A 26,585-nucleotide genomic window follows, 5' to 3' on the forward strand; every position below is an offset into this window, starting at 1 on the left:
ATACTGAATTGAACTTGTTTTTGACACAATTGGCCTCTGATTTTTTTGTTTGATTCTCAATTTACACTTGAAACAGATGTGACGCTAATCTCATCTTCACTAATGGCTGTGAAGTAGACAACAATTAAAGCTCTTTGTGTGGTCACAACACTCAGTCAGGCTCAACAGTCCATATCAGTGCAGCCCATTGTGTTGAGGCTATCACTCCCTGACTGACAGCAGTTGAATCACACATTTAAAGCTCGAGTGCAAATTATTGTCTTATCTGTAACCAGTCGAATGGAAATGAAGCTCAGCACGACCCACTGTGTCAACCTGTGTAGTACAGCCTAGGCCTTGTATAAAGTGTGTGTACCTCATGTCTTTCGTCATTCCTACAGGTTTAATGTGACAGTGCTGCACACATCTACTCCGTGTCACATCAATTCCTGGAAAGTTGAACATTCAATGAGGAAGTTCAGGGTTAAGAGCATCACGTAAGCACAGTCAGGGTGTTCCTGCTAACAGCTGCTTTATGGATGCTCTTTTAATTAAAGTGAATGAGTGTGATATTAACTTCAGGATGAAACAGTGGCTTTGGTGGCCAGACACAGTCAGCATGTAGAGGTTCAAGAAGACACTGTAGAGTGTTGATGTTGATGTTCAGTGGACAAACTACTGTCTCTAAACTAAACAGACTGGAATCAACACCACTTAACAACTTCTGGGATGTATTGCAGATAGGGATGCACAATTAATCACAACGTAATCAAGTGCAATGTTCTGATTGCAGGAGCTGCAAGTTGTTTGGATGAAGATGTGTCACAACATCCTGAGTGCTCTGTTGCCATAGAGACACCCCAGACAACAAATCATGTTCTCAAGCTCACTCTCTAAACCGTAAGCACAATTGTCACAACAATTTCATGGTTCATCACAGCTCTATTGAATGTTTGCCAAAGATCAGAGTCAGAACATATCATTTACATTGTAAACCATAGTTTTTGTGTCACTTGATTGTCCAGTGAAATTACACCATGATATGATAACAATTTTACACTTCATGTTCAGCCACATACAGCAGGCTAAGGTCCAACTCATCTGAAAAGGCTGGGATTGGTTGATTATGATTCCTTGCCATCACTCCTACCTGGCTGATCTTCAGCCAATTAGCTACTGCATCAGACATCACAAACACTTCATGCCATTGATATTTATAGCATATTTACATGTAGCCTATGTATGACAGATTTTGATAATTGATCATTTTTCATCAGACAATGGAAGAACGTTTATAAATTGCGAATAGTTAATCATCAATCATAAAAATCAGCTAATCAGATCAGTAATAAGAGATAAATGCTTTTTTTTTTTTTTGCACACATGTCCTATTCTGTTTGTAATGACTCAATAATTGGTTCTTTTTTTTCTCTTTTCTTTTTTAAAGGATTTTTTATTTATGTATTTACTTTAGGAATTTCCTGAGTTGAACTGGACCAAAGCAGGGGAGATAAACTGTAAAATGAACTGCCACCTGAAATCTCTCCAAAAACGCGTCCTATCGTGGGGCGTAATTGCGATTGGCTTGACGTCACAACGAGGGGCGTGGTCTATTTTAGACAGGAAGGCAAGTTGAAGATAAGCACGTGGCCGATATCACGCACTGCAAACAAATCTCAAGCACAGCTCTCATTATTTAAATAAGCATAGGCTACAGACGCTTCTGACCTGACTATTAGATGGTGATGAAGTCACCGAGCCACTCAGAGCAGATCATTGTTGGCTGCTTGCAAATTAATTAGGATTTAATGGGCCGCGGCTTTATTGCATGCAAATGAGATAAAGTGGCTTGTTTACTGCGAAGTTAAAATGTGATGCACAGGTTCAGCATCAGCATACCTTTACAGCAGAGCCAGCAGTTAACATAAGACCTTAAGTCATTATAAATTAATGTGATATTTAAAACTATAAAGAAAACAGGACAAACAGACAATCAGTCAATTGAGTAAATATTTAAAGAAGAGATAAAAGAAGTAACACAAAGAGCTGTGGTTCTCCAACATCCGCCGTTCAGAGCCGCCTGCCCAGGCCTCTGTGTTTAATCCTATTAGATCACTAAGGTACAACAGCAACAAAAGCGATCATTGATGTGATCATGAGGCCGGGCAGGTCCAGATTAAAGCAGTGATGTCATGCAGGCGAACAGCTGAGCAGCGCCTTTTCTTTCCTCCCCATTGAGACAGAGCGACATCAACTCAGAGGACAGAGGAGCAGAGTGGACCCACCCACAGGATCAGTGTCCACATGTCCCAGCAGCAGCAGCAGGAGCAGGTCTGTCTCTGTCCCACTGTGTAAAGCTCTGCACTCAGGTCTCTGCTGGAGGTTTCGGTGCCGGTGGTGGGTGGATCACATCACTTCATTCTCTAGCCCAGGCCGCCTGCACGGGGCTGCTGACCGGTCTCTGAGGACTGTCAGCGGGAGGCTGCAGACAAGATGCCAGGCGATGGGTTCACGATCAAAAGTCGCATCAGGAATTTACTGCGCTCGCCCGCAACCAAGCAGAAGAGGAGCAGGACCGAGGATCTCACCAGCAAGGTGGGCTACCAAGCTCTGTTTAAAAGTGCCACAGATTTATAGATAGTTTAAAGAGAAACATTTATTTTTATTTAATTGCAGTGTCACATCTTAGCATGATACAGAAGACGCCATGCACAACCTAGCTAAATTACTCTCTAGACAAGGTAGCCTGCCACTTCAAGGCTTTTTAACTAATTGCTTCATTAATCATCAATAAATCATTTACACATGTTTTATGCTTTGCAGTCAAATTATTGTAAATGATCAGAAAATAGATTTTGAGTTCCTAGTGGTTGGACTTAAAAATGTACAACATTTAGGCTATATAATTGAAAATATAAACTGTAGTTAACAAGGTTATTCACAACCTGGCAACCCAAAATCAACTCTGTGCAATGTCTCACAGGCTAAATGATTTATATAGAGTATGGTAACTCATATGAAGTTGAAATGTAGAATAATCCTCTCAGGTACAGTCTATAAACCCTCAATAAAACATGTTTTATTGGATTAATTACTAAATGCAGAGAAAAGAATATCTTAATAGTACAAGAGGACTTTAGGCTCACTGTGCTTTTTATTGTTGTTTTATTACCATATGTGTTAGTAGGACACCATACACTCACTCAGGTACATTCATGTGTTGCTGCAGACTGATCAATGACACTAATAGCTGCTTTATTAATCCCAGGACAGACAGACAGACAGCATGAGTTGCCAAGCCAGCTGTCACATCTTCTGTTTACCTGCAACATTTGACCTTTCCGTCTCTTACGTCTTGTTTTACATCATCCTTTTCTTTTATGTATGTAAAATCCACAAAAGAGAAATAACAGAAACATTTGTAACTTATATTTTAGTCTTTATCAGTGTAGAATCGGAGACGCTCCCTGCTGCATGTGCATCTTGGTTATGCAAGATACAAAATAAAGAGATACTGAACAAATCTGAAGCAAACTAACAAGTCAATATTATTTTATATCTGGCCTGGGTTTACCAATCAGAATCATCCCATTCCAGAGAGATAATAAAAGCTGTCCATCGTAAAAGGGGAAAATCAGTGTTCTGAGATACAGCTACTGAGAGGACACTTTTATCCACATTTAGCCGTTTACTTACCACACTCCAGCAATCTATTTCTGTCCTTGATTCATTGACAAGAGTGTGTGGTTACATCACCGCTGCTCCGACTTCTTTATTTATCTACTCTGACTTCTCACTGTGATGAAATCCTCCAGAAAAACAATGAAACAGCTCAGCCCAGGTGCATCACTTTTGTGTTTTATGTCTCCACAGGTGACGCTGGAGAAGGTTCTGGGCATCACTGCGTCAGGAAACAGCGGTCTGACCTGTGACCCCCGATCTGGACTGGTGGCCTACCCTGCAGGGTAAGACCAGAGAGAGAGACATCATCATTATCTTAACATCTGACCTTTGACTTATCCACACTCCGTGCACGGTTTCCTTATCATATCTACCTCACACAGACAGTCAGTGGGCAAATTTCTGTGTGTAATCAGTGTGCTATCTCTGAGGAACTGAGGAGGAGCTCTGGGGGCTCTCATCAGAGAAACTCAAAAGCTTTTTATTATCCCATCCTCAGGGAGGCTTCCTTTGACTTCCTCTGTGATACGCCGATGTAAAGAGCACTGTGTAGTATTATTATTACTGTGCAAACAGTGAGACGGGCTTTGTTAACTTGCACGGTGCGGAATAAAAGAGGAAAGAAAGGGAGAGGCGTGAGCTGCGGGTTGGAGGATTCACTGTAGATCCACAGTGGCGATGCCTCAGAGCTGCTGCAGAGTTTAAAAACAAGCACAGTGGGTCTCGCGAGGCCGTAACAGAAACTGTACTGAGCCTCTTTTGTTTTGCGCTCAAATCGTCTGACAAAGCTGTATTAATACTAAGAAGGTCAATGTCTGAAAACAAGAGGAGAATTAGAGCTGTTTCCATTAGTTGCTGTGTCACGGAGTGTGAGCAACGTGGTGCATGCAGGCACGGCCACCTCTGCATATGTCTGTGTGCTCTGATGGTGATTTTTAACGAGCTTTATGCCTCCCAAATTACAAACAGTCGGCTAATCCACTTGCAGCCTCGGTTTAAATCTGTACAGGCTGTGGTACCAAGAATGCAGTTCCCTGGCCAGGAGCTAAAGAAGCAGTTTAGTGACAGGTGGACCGTCGGCATGCTGCTGCTGCTGAACAGGATGTAAGGAGGAAGTTTTATTAACAGGAAACAGTGTGGTTATTTGTATATGGAAACATAGATGATTCAAAGTGGGCCATGGAAATATACCATGAAGCAGGACAGGACTTTTATTTTGAAACCTAATCTGATGATGCCCGCACTTGCTGGATATCTTAACATAAAGATTCAAACTGTGTGATGAAAGTTGTTTCAATTTCCTCATCTATCTCTGAGGAAGGAGACATAATAAAATAATAATCAAATGTCACACTGTTCCTTTAAGACATGAAATTATTTTACAATTTTAACTGATATACCTTAATTCAGGTTGTTTCGGGTTCTTTAAGATCAGAAATGCTTTAACTTGGAATTTAAAATAATCTGTAACACTTCAACAAAGGTAACGTACCTTTGTTAGTTACAGTGTCTGTTATTGATTCAGTTTACATTGCTTATTTGATACATTATGAGATGTATCCGTAGAAGAGTGAATTCATGAATGAGTGCAAACTTCAATCTTCTGGTGGAACACTTCTGCACAGAGTAAGGTTTAATTACATAGGATAAGATGCTTTTATTGCCACTGCATTTAAAATACAATGAAATTGCAACTGCCCATCACAGTGGTATTTAAACAAACATGGCAGGTAATGTGGGATAAAGTGCTGTAAGTGCACAATATGAGTGGATAGGTTTCAGTTGTGTGTGTTTGTGGAGTGTCTGGGCGGCTTTGGGGAAGAAACTGTGCAAAAGTCTGTCGGAGCGTGTGTTTATTGACCTGACAGATTAGTAAACGAAAGCTTACTCCTGAACATATTAGTAGAATAATGTGTTACATCAGAGTTGAAATGTTTTTCAGGTCATTGTGTATAATCAGTAAGCGCTGGTACAACAAGCCACAAGCGCTTACTGTGAAATCAGAGCTCAGTTATTCATTTGTTACCTTGAAAAATGTGTTTTCCACTCAGAGGTGGACGAGCGTTTGCGTTTCGCACAAACACCTCAGATAAATAAACACAGCACTGGAAGATGGATGGATGGATGGATGGATGGATGGATGGATGGATGGATGGATGGATGGATGGATGGATGGATGGAAGGAAGGAAGGGATGGATGGATGGATGGAGATGGATGGATGGGAGGGAGGGAGGGATGGAAGGAAGGGATGGATGGAAGGAAGGAAGGGATGGATGGATGGATGGATGGATGGATGGATGGATGGATGGATGGATGGATGGATGGATGGAAGGAAGGAAGGAAGGAAGGAAGGAAGGAAGGAAGGAAGGAAGGGATGGATGGATGATGGAAGGGAGGGATGGATGGATGGATGGAAGGAAGGAAGGGATGGATGGATGGATGGAAGGGAGGGAGGGATGGATGGATGGATGGAAGGGATGGATGGATGGATGGTTGGAAGGAAGGAAGGGATGGATGGATGGATGGATGGATGGATGGATGGATGGATGGATGGATGGATGGATGGATGGATGGATGGATGGATGGGAGGGAGGGAGGGAGGAAGGGATGGATGGAAGGGATGGATGGGTGGAAGAAAGGGATGGATGGATGGATGGATGGATGGATGGATGGATGGATGGATGGATGGATGGATGGGAGGGAGGGAGGGAGGGAGGGATGGATGGATGGGATGGATGGATGGGAGGGAGGGAGGGAGGGATGGAAGGAAGGGATGGATGGATGGATGGACGGATGGATGGAAGGAAGGAAGGAAGGGATGGATGGGTGGAGGGTTGGATGGATGGATGGGAGGGAGGGAGGGATGGGAGGGATGGGAGGGATGGATGGATGGGAGGGAGGGAGGGATGGATGGAAGGAAGGAAGGGATGGATGGATAGATAGATAGATAGATAGATAGATAGATAGATAGATAGATAGATAGATAGATAGATAGATAGATAGATAGATAGATAGATAATTATATTCTTCTGTTCTTTATGCAGGTGTGTAGTCGTTTTGCTGAACCCCAGAAAGAACAGAGAGCACCACCTCATCAACAACTCAAGGTGAGTCGCTCACAAACCTACATAACTCTGAATCTGACTCTGTCTTTGACTCTGACTCCATCACTGTCTCCCACAGAAAGACCATCACAGCCCTGTCCTTCTCCCCTGATGGGAAGTACTTGGTCACAGGCGAGGTGAGTGATCTTACTCTTGTTTCTCTTTATATCTCACTTACTGCTGTCGTTTGATTTTTTTTTACCTTCACTGAGTTTACAACGATGGATCCGATGTTTCCTGCGCCTCGGCACTCGTACAGCACATGAGCAGTGAACGGTGACAATGTTGTCTCCGGTGTTTTTATTCTCACAATTACAGCGTAATGTGTCCTGTCAGTCAAGTGTCACTGTGTTGTAGTTACAGCATGTGCCTCGACACAACAAGCTATCTTAATCCCCCCCTCTCCCCACCTCCCCTCCCCTCACAGCCAATCAAAGCCGATGAAAGACTTCTCATCCACTGTGTAAGTGGATGAGCACGCAGTAGTAGTTGCCATGACGGCAGAGACAAAGTTCAAACGACCAGACAGACCGAGGACAGGTTGCTGCGCTGCCATTTAAAAGGCACCAAAATGCCAAGTTCTTGTCGACTCCCATCACCAGTGTGTGGATCCTTGGAGATGATGCAGGAGCACAACTGGGTGTTACATAAAACCATCAGACGTGCACGTTTGCTGTCAATTTTCCAAATGCAAATGTTGATATTTTATTCATCTACCACAGTTATTACGGTTCTCTTTCCCACACCGCTGTGAGTGTGATCAAAGCTGAGAGCATCACAGCTCTGTTAGAGGATTTCCTGTAAGCCTTGAAAGAGCAGAAGAGTTAAAGATATTCCTGAGTGAATGATCTGATAAGAAACCAAACAGTGGATGGTTTTACATCAAGGACAGGCGGACAGTAGAAGCCACTGCTCTTTTTGATGCAGCTCTGTGTTAAGGAGAATGTTGTCCATTCTCAATGTCCTTCAGGCTGACTGTCCTCTCACCTGTTAACCCTGACCTTTGGAAGGGTCGTCCTACTATGTGTTAAATAAAGAGACTACACAAATAGCTTGCTGACCTTTTGATCCCTGAGAATAATGTGCGCAGTCGAGGTAGAAGTAACGGTACAGAGGTCGGAGGATAATCTCTCTCAGAGCTGAATAGACTGGAGAAACAGGTGACTGACTGTTTGTAGCCTGCTCCAGTGAATTTAAAGGGGACATATTATGGAAATATCACTTTTTGAAGGCTTTTTAAAGGTTATAGCTACAACTTTTTCTTCAAAATGATTAATTTTTCAAAAATAATACACCCACAGAATGTCTAGAGGGGTGCAGAATAAAAGTATTAACTTTACTGAATTTGTTTTAATAGTATATAAATAATCGTTCTAGAAATTTTGACAGGTCCAAAATATATTTAAATATTTACATCTGGTTACATTGGCAACGTCGGCATGAAATGATCTCTGCGCTAACAGCGTAAGTATGTTGATGTCACGTGAGGCGGAGCTCCGGGGGTGCCAGATCATGATAGCTCTGTGGAGAAAATGGCATCGTGCTAATGCTAATGCTAACTAACGGTCAGCCGGTACTGTAACGTTTTTGGTGCAGGCGTGATGCTGTGGGTTTTTTGGGTTCGTCTGCAGGTGAGTTAGTGTGAAATGATTCAGATGTGTTTCCAGTCCGCAGTCGCTGTGGGCGAGTGTGCGACACTTACTGGACGGGAGGAATTAAACACGTAGCTAACACCTTTAACATATATTTGATAATAAGATGTTCCCTTAGTTGTCGAGCAATGATGTAACTAATTTTCAAACTTGCATAACCCCACCTAGGGCTGGGCGATATGAGAAAAAATCCTATCAATTTTTTTCATATCAGTCGATATCGATATATATCACGATAGGACTCAAGTCACTGATTTTGTCAAGCCTAAATGTTCCATCATACTCACGACTGAGATTTGAAGATATCAGAAGGTTATTTCTGATTTAAATATTTATTTTTCGTCAAAAATTGAACATTTCAGATGTAATTATTAACATATAAAAGCAATGAGTAGCCTAATAACAGTTTCAGATAAATAAAACTGGTATTATATAAAGTTAGTTTCAACCAAATAATTTGATTGGACAAGAGACATACATGAGTGCTGATATACAGGTATATACAGGTCTTTTTACAGACATTATCACTCCGCTTTTCAGCCATTCTTTAACATTACATCAGACAGGAGTTAAATCAGAGCCACACTCCCCATACAGGAGCTGCTCCATCTCTCTGCTGCTGCTACAGTTATAAACGGACGTGAAAATTAAAACCCGGACCTGACGTGGCCCGTCTAATTAGCGATCATTCTCAGTCTAAACCTGACTGAAAAAGAAAAAGGAAGACAAATCGCCGCGGTTAGCGCTTGACTCGCCAGTGGCCAGTGTTTAGGTCGGCACAGTTGAACAGGGTCGCTGTGGTGTGAGGAGCAGCAGCAGCAGAGCGGCCACGCCGTGACTGCGCTCCATTTGATGTGTGACGGCGAGCCGCTCCGACTGCCTGCTGTCTCCGTGGTTAAAGTTTAGTGGTGTTCACGGTACTGTATTAGAGTTCCATCAATCGGGGTTAATGTAAACATGACGTACCACGTCTTTTCGCGGCCACTCGTCCTAGTTCTCCTCCATTTTTTCTTTCGAGGCAACACTCATCCTCTCTCTCTTTTTTTTACTGGCGATGTCCCGCTGCTGACGCCAGGCTGCAGCAGCCCAAACATTACCACGTGTTGTTGTGCTGTGTACAGTCTTCCTGTGCTGTGTCAATAACCTGGCTGGCTCAGCGCGCATCAGCGCGGCGCAACTCTCGTTTTCATTGGCTGTTTCAAAACATGAATGAATGAAACCTATCGACTTTCTATCGACCACGTTTCATATTGCTATTGAGTAAAGTTATATCGCGATATATATCGTTATCGTTTTATCGCCCAGCCCTAACCCCACCCCTACCTGGTACCGGTAGAAGGGGCAGGGCAAGCAGTGGTTCATTTGCATTTAAAGGGACAGACACTGAAACCAGCCGTTCTGAACAGGGCTGTTTTGAGAGGATGAAAAGAGTTGTGATGTTTGATCCTTGGGGTATTTTGACCAAAGCATGTCACAGACATTTCTTTAAGACACCTGGGAACCAGAACCAGAGTCCAAACCATGATTCCTTTCTTTAATCATAATGATAAACTATAATTTGTTCCTTTTCCACCAGAGTGGTCACCTGCCAGCAGTGAGACTGTGGGAGGTGGCAGAGCGGAGGCAGGTGGCCGAGCTCCAGAAGCACAAATATGGCGTCTCGTGTGTGGCGTTCTCCCCCAACGGCAAATACATCGTCAGTGTGGGGAACCAACATGACATGATGGTCAACGTCTGGGCGTGGAAGGTAGTTTGAACACTTGAGTTTTAGTCCACAGCTAAATCCTCTAAGTCATCCTTTTGATGACTTGTGACCTGACTTGACAAAATATAGAAGACTTGAAACTTGACTCGGACTTAGACGTTAAAGACTTGGGACTTGACTTGACTTGAGTGTTGTTCATTTCATGTTTAGAAAATATAAAATGAATATCTAATATTTCCCGGTATGAGCTCAGGCTGAGAACGGCGTTGTCATTACTCCCCTGTCAATCAGTCATGCCTATGTCTGATTCCATGTATTTTATTGAATATCAGTAATTTACTATGCAAATCCAATTCATTCATTCTTTTTTAACGTGTTGGATTAATTGGTCAATGATGTTAGAGGTCCAGTGTGTAAAATGGGGGGGGGGTCGTGATATCTAGCGTTCAAATTCTGGTTTGCAGCGCTCACTCATTAGCTCGCACTCACCCCTCCTGTCGGCAAAGTGACGGTGGCCTCCAAGGACAAAAAAACTTTACCATGACCTGTTTATCCTTGCTATATGTATTTATAAAATAATAATTATTAGGCTATGAAAACCAAACAAACTTTATTCTATAGTGATTATACACTTATACAAATATATTCATGGGTACTATATTCAGATTTTGCCAATAAACCTTGCCATTTATTACAAACTGGACCTTTAATCGACTAATATCTTGTCTTTTCACTTTATTAAGATCAGATTCTGCAGGTAAAATTGCAAAAATAAGGTGATTTGACTTGACTTGACCAAGAAAAAATGACTTGAGACTTACTTGAGACTTGCACATGTGTGACTTGGTCTCATCTCTGGCTTAAAGTTTTAAATGTATTATTGATTTGTCCTCTCACAGAAAGACGTTGTGGTAGCAGCCAACAAGGTGTCCAGTAAGGTGACAGGCGTGTCTTTCTCCGAGGACAGCTCCTACTTTGTGACTGTGGGGAACAGACATGTCAAGTTCTGGTATCTGGATCTCAGCAAGGCCAGCAAGGTACTGGAATAACACCATCCTATAATCTTTTATAGCCCCGGTCTGGTTTTCTCGGTCCATAAAGGACAGTGTTGGTGTTTCATTTCAGTCTTGTGCTCTTGTGCTGCCAAACACTTTTACACAGTGTAGAAATGTTTCACTGCCTTGAAAATGATCCAAGCTAGAAAAATCACCCTAGTAAACTGGGAGGCTGGTTTTGTCACACTTCGTCTTTCATTGCTGTTTCATTGTTCCACAGCTGTTTGCCTTCACAGCTTCACAAATGCTTTGTGCATAATTGCTGACACTCAAACAAGGAAATTGAAAATAACCGAGTAACATAAATTGTAAAGTTGCGCAACAGCTGCACACATGCACACGCTTCGGAAAGCCTGGATGTGAATGCAGTGTGCACATTGGGAGAAAAAAACTCTGAACTGTGAATATAACCATTAATCTGCTGCAACCACCACATCCGTGAGCTTCATCAGTTAACCCTCCCCTCTGTGGTATGTAGGCCAGCGCCCCCGTCCCTCTGCTGGGCCGCTCGGGGCTGCTGGGGGAACTGAGGAACAACTTCTTCTGCGATGTGGCCTGTGGGCGGGGCACGAAATCTGACTCCACCTTCTGCATCACCTCCTCGGGCCTGCTGTGTGAGTTCAACAGCAAGAGGATGCTGGACAAGTGGGTGGACCTACGGGTGAGTGACACTGTGACAGGGGACGTTTGTGTTAGTGTAGTTAAAGCCTGTAAAGAAGTGATGGAGTAATCTAGTTGGCCCATTAAAGGGATAGTTCAACATTTTGGCAAATTGGCCTATTGCCATAATCCCTATAGTCATAGGAGTAGGTTCATTATCTTTAATTATCGGTGCATGTTGTTTTGAGATCAGCGGGGCAGAGACGCGAGCTGCTCAGTGAACACAATTGAGGTAACAGTACAGGTCCCCTGTCCCTCATCAAACTTATCAAATACACAATCCAACAACTCCAAAACGCTAAAGTTGTGACCTGCACATTCACCACGCTATGAAATAATAATCTAAAATTACGAGATGGAGTTGTTTTCAAGGCAAATTCATAGCCAGAACTACATTCCAGACATGGCTGCTGGGCGGAGTGATTTTAAAAGCGCAAGTAGTTCTGAGTATATGCTTCATGTGTCCTAATGTTACATAATTATCCATGATTATCTCATAGCATGGTGAATGTGCAATGTGTCACAACTTGTCCATGAGAGCGTTTTGGAGTTGTTGGATTGTGTATTTGATGAGTTCGATGAGGGACAGGGGACCTGTCCTGTTCACCTTGATTGTGTTTGCTGAGCAGCTCACGTCTCTGTCCCCCAGATCTCAAAACAACATGCACCGAAAATTAAAGGTAATGAACCTACCCCTATGACTGTAGGGCAGTGATCATCAACTGGCGGCCCGCGGGCCGAATCCGGCCCGCCGAACCTTCCAATCCGGCCCGCGACTGAGTTCTAATAGTTTACTAGTAGGCATATTATATTTCTCGGCCTCTCGTTGTGTGCGCCTGTCAGTCAATGCACTGGGACACGGAGACATGCAGACACGCTCAGTGTTTGTGTGTGCCTGTGAGCCCCTGCACTGGGATTAGCAAACGCCGCGGTACCCAAAGCACCGTGCATGAAAGTTTAGGGAGCTGGATTGCAGGGTTTTCCCTGCCTGTCTGCAGAGGCGAGCTGGGTGAGTTTGGCCGCCGCCTTAGTTAAACTGGGTGTGCACGGGGCCGTTCAGATGTAGAGTCTTTTGCGCACTCAAACCCATTCAGTGTAGATGAGCATCATGCGCGCTCACAACCCAAAAACGATGCGGTAGCAGCGCGTGTTTGATGCCACTCGGTTGTTTTTTTGTGCACGTCCGTGGCGCACAGCTGCACGGACCTGCTTCTCCCTCCGGTGTTCAATTCAATTCAATTCAAAAAACTTTATTTATCCCCGAGGGGCAATTGTCCCGGTTCCCCCTCGGCCTGTGTCTCTCCTACTGTTTCCCACTGAGCTCTGTCCATGTGTGGAAAAACGTCGCCTCTGAGATGTAGAATGTGTAATATAGAAGAGAAACACTACTGACTACTCAGGACTACTGACTTGTATCATCAGAACCGATTGTCAGCCTCCTTTCATTTTTAGGCTGAAAATCACAGGGCAAGTTAGCAGTGTAAAGCTCCAGCCTTTGGGAGTATCTGAAAGTCCAGCTGTCAAGATTTTTCATTTTATATCATACCAAACACCAAAGATATGTATAAATGAAAATTATGAGCTTACAGGTAAAATATAAATAAATTATTAGGCAAAAAGGTGAATTTAATTTCATCCCGGCCTATTTGAATGTCTGGCCCCCGAGGTGTCTGTTGAGAAAGATTCTGGCCCTTCAACAAATATAGTTGATGACCCCTGCTGTAGGGATTATAGCGTTAGGCGAATTTACAAAATTTGAACTATCCCTTTAACTAAATATCACTTTACTGGTATGCAAAGAAAAAAAACGTACCATCTAGAATAGTGTTGTTTTCGTGTGTGTTTGAAACAACTTTACTAATGATTTATGAACATTGACAAGTGTGGTTTAAAAACATCAGTTGCTGAAAACGCTGCTGGTTTTCATGAAACATGCATTGTGTTCTTTACTGATTCAGTAGGTGTCTACATCTTTAATTCAACTCCTCTACTTTCAATATTAAATCTGCAGCATATATTTATGCATCTGTGTGTTGTATAAAGAGCATTAATGATAATGGTAGTAATATTAATAATACTACACGCTGCTCATGGTCAGTGTCCAGCTGTGGTGTTTAATCAGGAGGTGAGGATGAAGGTGTGTGGCTCCTTATCGTGCCTTCTGTCAGAGGATCAACCACAGATTAGCAACAGGGACAAGAACAGAACATGTCGCCCTGTAACCTTCATTATCTCAGTCCTGACTCACCTAGACGGAACTTAATCAGGTTTAAATGAATGAGAGTAGATTTAATGTGAAATACAGACTGTGAACTATCCTGCTTATTAAATTACCTACTAGTGAAATGAATCATTTGAGTCAAAATCTGGGATAAAATACAAACCTAAATCTGCTGTGGCCCCAGATGTGACAAAACTGTGAACAAAATGTTTATAATTAGAAGTCGTCACAATCACCATACACACCATGCACAGAAGACCGATCCACTACTGTTGCCTGAGTTGGAGGACAGGAATTTTCAGCCATTAGTCATGAATGAAGGGTTTACATCTCTCCTCTCTTTTTCATTTTAATTTCTGAAGCAGTAGCCTAATGGAAATGTAACAATTGTCAGAGCGGCGTCCCTAGCAACAGTCCGTTATACAGAAATAACAGACCTTAGAATTTAGTGATTGACCAATCAGAATACAGCATTTAATAGAGCCGTGTAATAATATTCTGTAACTGTTCTTCTCCAGGGGTTTGTTTGTAATTTACAGAGCTATGAAACAAAATGATGATGATGATGTTGTTGTCTGATGTTGTTGCCGTGTAGACGAGCGTGGCCCAGGCTCTGTCTCTGTCTGACGACATGATCTTCTGCGGCTGCGCCGACGGGACGGTGCGAGCCTTCAGTCCGGTCGACCTGCACTTCGTCTGCACGCTGCCGCGGCCTCACCCGCTGGGCACCGACGTCACGGCTGCTACCGAGGCCAGGTGAGGCAGAGCTCAGGAGTAACACGGCCTCTCCCTGGCACCGCTCCACCGCAGGATCAGATGTTCTCTATTTATAGTGCTTCCTGTCTCAAGTGGCACCGTTTCACAGTCTAAATCACTCCTCATCATGTCTCATTTAAATGTGTTGGGATGCTCAGTATGCGAGTGGTTGATCGCCGGTTCGATTCCCATCCGAGACTGTCGTTTGTGCATGCTAATCCTCTAGTCTCTTTCCCTGCTTTCCTGTCTCTCTACCCTGTCCTTTCAAATAAATAAAAACACCCAAAATGTATCTTTAAAAAAAAAAGAAATGTGTTAGCGTTTCTAAGAAAACATCTGTTGCTGTTATTCCATCATCTTTAAACACGTACTCCACCCTCTCTCCCATCAGCCACCCATTTTCCACCAAGGCAGATGGCCGTTACCCAGCTGCCATCGCTGTGACCTATGACCCCACCAGCCACTGGCTCAGCTGTGTGTATAATGACCACAGTCTGTATGTGTGGGATGTGAGAGACGTCAGCAGGGTGGGGAAGGTCCACTCTGCCCTGTTCCATGCTGCTTGTGTCTGGGACCTGGAGGTAAACAGGAGACAGTGTGTTTCAATTGATTGATCAGATGACTGATGAAGCCAAAACTGGCGAGAGAAACTGACTTTGCTGACCTCAGGGCCAGTTTGGAACACACACCAGTGGATGTTTACATGCATTTCATTTCATTTCATTACATTAAATTGCATTGGATAAGCATATTCATGTTATACTCCTATTCACGTGTTAGAATTAATGACAGTTTAAAATGGTTAATAAAAAGCAATGCATCATTTATTGAGGCCCTACATCATGATAGTTCATGATGATGATGTATTTTAAGTGTAAATGCATTTCTCAGCTTGTCACCTCTATAAATCTACAGACTGTTGTTCCTCCTCAGATTTATGTTCCCTGACTCTCCACCTACTCATCATCTCTGTCGTTCTTCCCCAGGTGTTCCCAGATGTTCCCGGGGAGGCGGCTGCTGGTTTGTCATCGGGCGTGTTCCTTAGCTGCTCCGCTGACAACACCATCAGACTGTGGCACATAGGGGGCTGGTCTCAAACTCGAATTCATTTTCAGAACGTCCTCAGCAGCGTGAGTTTGGCATCCATATCTGTGTGATCTCGCACCTTGCAAAAGAAACTTGCTGACATTTTGTAAGTGTATATATTCCCCCCTGTCATTGCTGTGCAGGATCTCCGGAATATAATCTACATAGACGGAAACACCGCCACGCTGTTGGATCCAGACTCTATGGCAAATGTGAATGCAGATAAATCAGTGGACGGGCAGACGACAGAGAGCAGGACAGGCATCAGGACCATCTGTGTCAGTCCTGACGGCAAACACCTGGCGTCTGGAGACCGCAACGGGATGCTGAGGTCAGACATGAAGCCTCAGACTTAGACAGTGAACGATTCAGAGTTTGATTCATTTGACAGTCTGCTGTGACTGCCAATTAACTTTTACAGATATCTTATCTGCTCAGTACTTCAGGTCTCCTACATCCCTTAAAAAAACTTTAATTCTCCTCCAGGGTTCATGACCTCAGCTGCATGGAGGAGATTCTGAAAGTGGAGGCCCACGATGCTGAGATCCTCTGTCTCCAGTACAGTAACCCAGAAACTGGTCAGTGTGTAAACAGTGTGAGAACATTGATGACATACACATTAGTGTTGCTGACATTTCCCGAATTTGCCTCTTTTCATTTCTCGGGACAAAAGAGCCCTCCTCCTGGGAATCCTGAAAAAAAAACAGGATGATACATTTTAATACTGCTTTAAAGCTACTATATGCTTATATATTAACAAATTAAACAATGACTATATTTTATTACATAATTTTTTAAATTGTATTTCTTTGTAGCAAGTACTATTTCACACACTTCCCTCCACGTTAATTAAACCGCAGCATTTTGAAACAAAGTAACAGGATTGTTGGATTGTTCAATCCAAAATATTCCAATGTTCACTTTTCGGAGTTGATATTTATGTTCAGGAATTGTTTGTTTTGCACACACCTGTTCTCAAACTACACAAATTCAGGCCGATTTTCACACGATTTTGTCATGGCCGACAAATTTCTAGTGTTGGGCTGTGAATGTTTAATCTGAAATGGTGAACATCATGAAAGACAAAAAAATTGTGTAGTCTGATACTGGCATAGAGGCCTATTTTCACCATCACTTCAAATGCAACAGCAGGCTCACTCCACGTTTGCACATCGTAAGACTGAACCAGTTTGAATATGTTATATCTACCATCTTTGTACATGGCTGACCGAATATAGGCGCTCTAAACAAGAAAATTATACATTTTACACACCTTATTGAGCATGTATTTTTAGTTTAGGTTAGTAGTAAGGCACAATAATTAGAAAATACCCCACCAAAAAGAAAAGAAAAAAATCCCAGGAACCTCTTTTCCTTCTCGGTATTAAATTCACTGAGCATTTCCTGGAATTTCCCCAAAAAACAGGTCTCAGACAGCAACACTAATCATTTCAGCATTAGCTGCATGTGAGACATTTACTGAAATCATCTCATCACTGTCAGGCCTGAAGCTGCTGGCTACAGCGAGCAGGGACCGTCTGATCCACGTGCTGGATGCTGAGGACGACTACAGTCTGGTGCAGACACTCGACGAGCATTCCTCATCTATAACAGCCGTCCGCTTTGCTGGTGAGCCACTTGAGACACTGTCAACATCTGACAGCTAATCTTTCCTTAATCCTCGCTTTCATCTCCACTCAGTCCCTCACAAAGTCCCTCTTTTATTTCAGTCGCAACGCTGCTTGTTTAAATAATAGATGACAACTATGTGTAGTCAGGTAGAGCTTTGTTTGTTGTCAGGAAAACCTTTTTTGTGTCATGCACTTTTGTATTTTTTGTTCTCTGTAACATATTTGCGTCACTTTACTGCCTCTGATTTTGAATTTGGATCAATTTAGTATATGTTGTTTGAAACCATATTTGTGACAAATCTCAGAAAATGTAAATTTGGAGAATACCAGTAACAGCAGTCAGATGGAGGATAGCAGGGTTTCTGTGGCCCCTTAATGCTCAATGCATAATTAAAAAAAGGAAAAGCGAGTGTAAAAAGCCTGAATAGTAATCATAGTACTAATGTTTACAAGTAATAAATGTCTTTGTTCCTCAGCAAATGACAACAAGGTGAGGATGATCAGCTGTGGGGCCGACAAGAGCATCTATTTCCGCACTGCACACAAGGTGAGACACGTCTGAGTGAGGTTCAGTTTGTCAGAGCCAACCTTTCATCTGACACATAGTGGAATCTGTTGTAAAATATTCAACACACACACGCACATAAACATAATTTATCTGTGTAATTCATCAAACCTTTATTTTATCTCGAAAGAGGAGTCCTCATTTACAATGGTGTCGAGCAAATTCATAGCAACACAACAAAACATAAACCAATATTAGCTAAAAACAAGAAATAATTAAAAGAAAATATTAGGAAAAAAATAAAACCATGAATAAAACAGACAAGTTGTAGTAGAATTAAAAACAGTTACAATCAAATAAGACAATGTCAGAGATGAGACTTTTGAACAGCTTTTAAGATTTTAAGACCTCTTGCAGTTTATTCAAAGTGTGTGCATAATGAGAGAATAACATTTTGCCTATTTCAGTTTAGATCAGCAAGCAATTTTGTGAAGGGGTACCAATACTTTGTGATTTCTGGGTTAAGAGAGATGATGTATAGAGAGGCAGAAGGAGTGACAAGGCTTTATAAATGAATTAAAACCAGTGTTGATCCCTCCTCACTGCCAGCCAACTGTCTGGTAGAGAATGCAGTGGTGGGTGTAGGGATCATTTGTTATAAACCTTAGGGCAGAGTGGTGGTTAGTGAAGAGATAGCTGCTTTTCCATAGATTATATCTCCATAATCTAAAACAGATTACAGTTGAGATTAAAAACTCTAGCAGACTAACTAAACATAACCTGTCACACTTCAACTATTGCACATCCTCAATATTACGCTATTATATTAAAGATATATACAGTATATAATCACAATTTCCAAACACAATAAGGCTGCTGTCTTCTTAAGAATCACTGGAGAGTCCTTTGTGTCTCCTGACTTTCTGTTTAATGTCAATACAGTGGGACACTGTACAGCAGCAGTTCACAGTGTTTTCCAGCTCATGGTCCATTTGAGAATCTCAAAAATGCTGACGGCCCACATCCCACGCTATAACAACATGGAGGCCACATAATGACTCCTCAGAGCACTTTTTTTGTTTTAATGATAACAATCAAACATTCAAGACAGTGGCTTATCACCATAATAAGCTGTAATACAAGTAGTGTTGTATTTCTGTTAGTTAAAGCAGATATCAGTGGAATGTTTTTGTTAATATAAGTCCTAAATAGTCCTATTTTCCGTCAGCAATCACTTACATGAAGTATTTCAGCCTAAACACGAGTCTCTCCGTCACTCTGCTCTGCTGTAACCCGAGGAGAAAATTTTCCTTGTGGGATACAAGTGTTATCCAATGAGGAGAGAGAACGGCATGAAGGGCTGTGTGTGCAGCCAAGGGATGCGCGTGAATGTGGTGACGTAGCACGAGGACCAATTGATGTCTGACAAGGGCGGGGGCTGCTAACTCATGGTGCGTTCAAATAAACTCGTACTTTGTGTTTTTCCTTCCTGTGAAGTCATACCAGTTCGATCTGGTACGAGTTCACGGGTCGGAAGTTACGAGTGGCCGTTATAGGGAACTTTCACAGACAACAGGATGGTAAAAACACGAGCTACGGGTTACCTGGAACGCTACCAAGTCGTAGTTGTGACTTGAAGCTGTAACTTACGGTTTCAAAAGCCTGCCTTGAACGCAGCATTAGCCGAAACGGCCGTGAAGCTGATATCTGCTTTAATCATTACATTTATTTATTTTATTTATATTTAAAAATAGTTTCTCCAGTTACAATCGTTCTGTTTTGCAAAATTTTTGTTGGCCCATTTGCAGTAGCTTGGCGACCCCTTGGTGGCCAGCAGCCTACAGTTTTGGAACCACTATACACTATTACACACACCAAATAAAATATTTCTTAAATGTTAGAAATCCTCCTGGCCATTAAAGAGACAGCGGAGAGCTGTTTTTGCTTCAGCGTTCAGCAGCTGCTTTTTTTTTATTTATTTTTTTTACTTTCGACTAAAATTCTTCATTAATTCCCCCCATTAAGGACTCACTGTGCAGCACAGCAGCAACACAATCTATTTAGTAGCTTCTCCATCTCTGCAGCGTGTACTACAATAGGAGCATTTGGAGAACAAGTTGTATAACTAAAGCAATAAAGGAGACATCGTGCTGCATTCTTTCCTCTTGATTTGCTTTTGGGTTACTGGGGCAGTTTTCCGTTTCGGTCAGACTTGCATAAGTTACAACATTCTTCTTCAACTTAAGACACGATTCAGGCCAGTGCAGTGACTCACAACATCAAGTTTTGTCGAGCACAATAAGCAAGGGCTTGTTAGTCTTGAGCAAAACCTCCCCTCAGCATCCAGACGTTTATGGAGTGCTCGTTTTAGAAACTCGTTGCGACAGGTCCGTGCTCTCTGCAAAACCTAAATGAGCGTCGTCTCCGCTGCTCTGTGTTTTCAAGGATTCCTAATGAACCGTAATAATCTTCTTTTCTGACCATGTCTGTGTGATTGGATGCGCAAACACATATTTTCTATGGCCTGAACATCAAAAGTGATACGGCTTATTTTAACTCGAACTGCCAAGCATATTCATTCCACCAAACTTTATCTGAGGCAAAATGCATGTTCTGTATTTACTGCCTTTTAAAACAGCTACGTGTATAAACCCACTTTTAAGATACACACATTGATATTCATTCAAACTGATCTCTCAGCTATTATATATCTGAATACAAAGGTCATGTTTAGGTTCTTTTGCAAACAATACAAATGAATACAGTCAGCCACTGATCCTGTTTAGCTACTGTATCTATGCTGTTAGACCTGTGTTCCTAATGTGTGTGCACATAGACCGTGCTCGGAAGCAGAGACATGCAGTGTGGAGGTTTGAGTTCAGCTTATTGCAGTTAGATACTCACTGCACAACCAGGTCAAAGACGGAGGAGCAAAGGTTGTTTTTAATGTCCCACTTTCCCTCCATTTCCTTCAGCTGCTTTCTCATTAATGCAGAAGCCACCGCGGCTTCTCTCCTCCGCACATGTGACAGTTTGTTTTTGTCCTGCAGACCGACAGAGGGACAGAGTTCAGGCGTTCTCACCACATGGTGAGGAAGACCACGCTGTATGACATGGGTGTAGACCCCACCTGTAAATATGCTGCCGTCGGGTGCCAAGATCGCTGCATCAGGTGAGTGTGCAAGGGTGTCATTAATGGAGGGGGTTAGGTCCCTTTTTCACATCAGAAAGTAGGTCAAGCCCATATTCTGCTCAGAAAAATAATGAAAAGAGCCACAAGGCCAAATTGGTTCATCATATAAAAGGAGAAAAAACACTCTCCAAAGAGGTAATAGTCATATAAATGAGTCAGCAACTGAAGTTAGTTGGTTTTCTAGTGGCTAGATGTAAAGCTGGGGGAGGACACCACAGAAAAACACTGGTAGGATTTACCTGATCTGAGAACTGATTGGCTTTACTCTCTGAATCAAATGTGGTCTTTTCATTGTGTTAATGACAGGGTGTGGTGCTATGTTCATAGCTGCCTAAATCACAAATTGTCATTAGTTCTGATAGTCCTGGTATGAAATAGCTACACAGTGGCAAGTGGTGTTTTGATTCATCAAAGGTCCAGTGTGTAAAATGGGGGGAAAACCGTGACATCCAGGGCCCTAGTTTGCTGGCGCAGCGCAGGTGGCGCAAGGTAGCGCAGCCGGTCTAATGCAAGTTTCGACCAGCGCAGCCTAGCGCAAAGTCAGATTGGAAGATTGGCAGATCGTGCTGCGCTGAGATAGGCGTGGCCGCGCAGCAGGGGGAGGCGTCACAGATTCAGCTTGGTGCAGTGGAAGTTTCGTCCGAAAATGTCCCGCCGAAGTTGCGCTGAAAGCTCGCCACCTCCAACCAGGTCTAGTCTCAGCGCAGCGCGGAGCGCAGCAGGTGCAGTGGAAGTTTGGCTGACTGACCTGCAGTGCACACACGTCACCAAGACCTCACAGGCAGATCTCCACAGTTCCAGACACATTTCAATGCAATAAATATCCACAATAACCACTATTTAATGCAACTAATGGAATCAACACGTGAATTTATATCTATATAGATTGTCCCGTCACATCTGACGTCAGATCAAAGCAGAGATCAAAGGCTGTGGCACGCGTAATGGAAACTCCACCTGAATTAACACAGCAGGGACGAACTGGCACTGAAAAGCAGCTGTGGATGTCCCAAAAGCAGGACTGAGGGTGAATGACTGCATGTCGCTGCCGTGTTGAGATACCACTCTGCCCTTGTGATGATCGCTTTATTTATTTATTTATTTACTTATTAATTTATTAACGCCAGCGACCGCATCAGGCAGCCGTAATGAAAAACAAAACACAAATCTTCATCTCTCTTAGTCCACCACCACTGCCTCGGTATCAGATAGTCAGTATATAGCCTACTACAGTATACTCTCTATCACAGAAAAAAAGAGACGGACAGAGAGAGAGAGAGAGAGAGAGAGGGAGAGAGAGAGCGTCCTTTACGCGGATTTCATCCGTTACGCATGGTGTTTGTTTATCTTTGTCTCATCATCTTGCACAGGGTTTGAATAAATGTGAGTTTCTTTATTAGTTTATTAGTTGTTGTTTCTTATACTATTGGGCAGGGGTTCTCAGTGTATCAGATCAAACCTGATTAAGGATATTTGTATTATTATTAGTAAACTCATTGTTGGTCACTCTGAGCTCGGACCTCCGGGGAAACAGCTGTTTCCTCCGGGGAGAGGTTCGGCCTCTGGCGTCGCTGTTTCCTCCGTCCATGTCAAAGTATAAAATGACAAACTTGCAGCGCGCATCACCCTCCGCGCAGTTAAAGGTGAGGAGAGGAGCTCCTTTGATTGGTGAAGATCTGACTCGGCTGTGTCAAACCCACTCCACGCCTTTCTCTCCTCCTCCTGTCTCCCTTCCGCCCTCTCTCCTCCCTCTTTGCCGTTTGCGCCGGTGGGAGGGACGAGGGGAGGGATTGCGCTGGCGTAAGTCTGACTGCGCGGCCCACGAATCTTGCGAAATGGACCTGGGCCACACCCCGTTGGCGTGGCGAAGCTGCGCTGACGTTAGACTTCACCTGGTCGACGAAACTAGGGCCCCCAGTGTTCAGATTCAAAGTTTACAGCGCTCACTCACTCGCTTGTTCGCGATCACGTCTCCGTCCGCAAAGTGACGGTGGCCTCCGAGGACAAAAAACTTGTTTACCACAACTGGGAGTATTTCAGGAGCGATGAGGTGAAGATCTAAACCATTTTACGATACGTCTGCTGTTTCCTCCTCCTGCTTCTTTCCTTCCGCCTTCTTCTTCGTTGGTTTATTTATATGCTCTCTCAAAATGCGCTCTATGGCTGGCTGGATTTTCCGTTCAGGCTGAAATTTTATTTTATAGCAATTATACACTTATACAAATATATTCATGGGTAGTATATTCAGATTTTGCCAATAAACCTTGACAAATATTACACACTGGACCTTTAATAAGCATTAGTCTGTGAGAATAAAACAACTGATTAACAACAAAATAAAATGCATTAAAAATAATGGTGATAAGTGAAAGAAACGAATATGGGAATGCAAAAATAAAGAGGTAAATTAGCCTTGTCCTTTATCAAAGTTAATGATTTTGCAATCTTCCTCACATATACACTGACTTTTTTTGCTTTAAAAAATGGGGGCAGAGATCTTAACTCCCCCATTGTTTAACCCAAAGTTACGCCCTTGGGTGTATGTGTGTGTGTTAAGAATTTGAGGATTTCAACAGGTGGAAATGAATCTTTTTCTTTCCCTGCTTTCTGCAGGATTTTTAACATCAGCAGTGGCAAACAGAAGAAACTCTACAAAGGATCGCTGAGTGAAGATGGCAGTCTGCTCAGGGTAACATTTCTCTGCACCGTTCACGCTCTCCTCCTATACACACACGCAGCTCATAAACACTAACATGCTTTTGTATTCGCTCTGGCAGGTACAGATCGATCCCTCTGGTCAATACATAGCCACAAGCTGCTCCAATAAAAACATCAGCATCTTTGACTTCTACACTGGAGAGTGTGTTGCCACGATGTTTGGACACTCTGGTAACAGAGCACACACACACACATATTTTATGTAGCCAAGCTGACAGTTATATAGCTGGGAGGGGATATGATCTATAACCCGTCATCCTTCTTGTTTTGCAGAGATTGTCACTGGGATGAAGTTTACCAACGACTGCAAGCATTTGATTTCTGTGTCAGGTGACAGGTGAGAAGGCAACACTGTGTGTGTAGTTGCACTAGAAAAACCAGCAATTAAATCTTCATGATAATGTCACATTTTCGAGGTTTTAGTTATTTGAAATTGGAGCTGTAATAACAATGAGATTTTTTTTTAAATATGAATGATGTCAGCAATATGCCCCCTTGTGCTAAAATAAAAATTTGGATCATGACCAGGATGGGAGTAGCACCCAAATTGAATTCATCTTCAGTCTGTGCTGCTAGAGGAAATGAGTGGGGAAATGTGTTTGCAGACGGTTTCCTCAATAGTCAAGCTGAAATGAAATGCTGAATTTTTAATGCCTCAGTGCTTTTATCTCCTAGCTGTATCTTTGTGTGGCGACTGGCTCCAGAACTGACAATCAGCATGAGAGAGAGGCTCTGCCAGCTCCGACAAAACCCAAACACACCGCCCTGCAAGACCTCCATTCTCAGGTGATGACACGCACCTCACCTTCAAGACCTTTCATTGATTACATCCTCTCCATAAACTTAACGCTGATCATAAAGTCACCACCTGGAGAAAATGTCCCCACTTCACACTTAATGACCGCCAGAGTACTCCTCATTTTTCAGGCGGGAGGTGTACAGCGCCCCCACCCTGGGAGGATTGTCCTCAGACAGTGACCATGAGCATGAGGGGGAGGACAGAGCAGAGAACACCGACCCCAACGACCCCGAAGACAACTCCAGCAACACGTCATCTGACAGCAGCCATGGAGAGGAGGACACAGGTACAGTCTGACTGAGCAGTATGAGAATATAAACACATCAAAATGTAATAGATAACAAATAAATGTCCCGATATGGAGGGTGGTGTTTCTATATCACCTATAAGAGGATATACTATTATTATCACATAAATACACCCTCTGAATATATGAAGATATATGTTTATGACATATATGAAATATCCATCCATATCCAATAAGATTTGTATATATACTGTACGTATGTATATTAAATTATATGTGGTGGATATTTATCTGGTATTTGAATATTAAAACAACATACATATAACAATTGTTATATGTTTTTCTTATCAATTTCACATCAATTTTAAGATGCCTATGTTTAGATTATAGGAAAGTGTTTTAACATGTAGTGAATGGGTCTTTGGTGATGTATATAGATATAGATAAACATACATGTTTGTATGGCCTTTTTCTATATATTTAAAAATATGAAACTGTTGCATTGATAATAGGCTTTATATATAATTTACTTTGTACATATATGCATCTCATCTCATGTCATCTCATTTAGCCCATATAACCAATGTACATACATTTTACATGTAGAAATTCAGTATACTGTATGTACATGTATTACATTTGCATATGGAGCGGTGCTGACTGTACTCCACATGTTTATCAAGGGAACTAGAGGGGTCTAGTACTGAGCAGAGGGATATTTGCAAGCAGCCATGCTTGTGAGCATCTGACCTGCTGCAGTGTCCTTGACCTTTGACCTCTGTGTGTGTGAGTGCATTAGAATGAAAAATGTAATCCAGGGGTATAAAAGCTATCTGTAATTATTCTTCTTTTCATTCAACAGGAGGCTCAGATGAAGGGCAGGACTGGGAACTGGCAAAGGTATGTGGTTATACTCAAGGTTATCAGTGTAAATGAAGACATAAACATCCTGAAGACGTCCTTATTTTTGCACTTTGACCTTTCCTATGAAGTAAATTGGTCATAATCAGATTCCAGAGTTCATTCGTCGTTCATCTGTGCTTTCTAGCAGCTGTATGTGTGTGTGGACAGCCAATGAACAGAACATTTGCAGTTCCTGTCGACCGTCTTTCCTAGTTTTCTATCGGTACCTCGGGAGGAACAAAGTGTCTTAAGGATCTCAGGCTTAACTCCACCACACAAGATTAAATCCTCTGTGATGAACCAGGGAGAAATACTCTGCTGAGTCTTAAAGGAGAAGTCAAATTCATTCTGAAATATACAGCCATAGTTAGAGGATTAAAGAGTACATCACACAACCTCATCTGAAGGAATATTGACACTGTTACTACTTGTCAGCTTTTATTTCCAGAGCTGCTGTTTGATATTTTCTCCAACTCTTCCTTACAGCATGGAGTCATCAGCCCAGTCACCCCTGACTCTGCTAAGCGTCCTCGGAGGCGCTGGTCTCATCGTATGGGCTCTCTGGAGCTGATGGTGAAATCCATGCTGGACCTGAGGCAGTTGGAGACCTTTTCTCACAAGAAAAACCCTAACTGCCTCCCCCATGACAGAGAGAGACAGAGCACATCCAGCCTTCAGGAGTCCATGGT

At 42.7% G+C, this 26,585-nt stretch overlaps 1 protein-coding gene across 1 annotated transcript in view; it reads left to right on the plus strand.

The window, feature by feature from the left end:
• Window positions 1-2,472: 2,472 nt before the first annotated feature.
• The window catches only part of LOC311007488 (mitogen-activated protein kinase-binding protein 1-like), a gene marked incomplete at its 5' end in the record, with an annotated part of 32,695 nt that continues 8,582 nt past the window's right edge, over window positions 2,473-26,585 (plus strand). The window contains 22 exons of the mRNA XM_084000692.1: window positions 2,473-2,574; window positions 3,853-3,944; window positions 6,706-6,768; window positions 6,845-6,902; window positions 9,994-10,164; window positions 11,022-11,159; window positions 11,656-11,838; window positions 14,654-14,814; window positions 15,206-15,395; window positions 15,801-15,944; window positions 16,044-16,231; window positions 16,387-16,478; window positions 17,404-17,529; window positions 18,008-18,078; window positions 21,087-21,208; window positions 23,843-23,918; window positions 24,007-24,118; window positions 24,221-24,284; window positions 24,623-24,733; window positions 24,875-25,032; window positions 25,856-25,893; window positions 26,383-26,583. Of these exons, the coding sequence (XP_083856818.1) occupies window positions 2,473-2,574; window positions 3,853-3,944; window positions 6,706-6,768; window positions 6,845-6,902; window positions 9,994-10,164; window positions 11,022-11,159; window positions 11,656-11,838; window positions 14,654-14,814; window positions 15,206-15,395; window positions 15,801-15,944; window positions 16,044-16,231; window positions 16,387-16,478; window positions 17,404-17,529; window positions 18,008-18,078; window positions 21,087-21,208; window positions 23,843-23,918; window positions 24,007-24,118; window positions 24,221-24,284; window positions 24,623-24,733; window positions 24,875-25,032; window positions 25,856-25,893; window positions 26,383-26,583 (2,661 nt within the window). The remainder of the gene's footprint in view (window positions 2,575-3,852; window positions 3,945-6,705; window positions 6,769-6,844; window positions 6,903-9,993; window positions 10,165-11,021; window positions 11,160-11,655; window positions 11,839-14,653; window positions 14,815-15,205; window positions 15,396-15,800; window positions 15,945-16,043; window positions 16,232-16,386; window positions 16,479-17,403; window positions 17,530-18,007; window positions 18,079-21,086; window positions 21,209-23,842; window positions 23,919-24,006; window positions 24,119-24,220; window positions 24,285-24,622; window positions 24,734-24,874; window positions 25,033-25,855; window positions 25,894-26,382; window positions 26,584-26,585) is intronic.

Source organism: Trachurus trachurus, assembly GCF_905171665.1.
Source record: "Trachurus trachurus genome assembly, chromosome: 24".
NCBI lineage: Eukaryota > Metazoa > Chordata > Actinopteri > Carangiformes > Carangidae > Trachurus > Trachurus trachurus.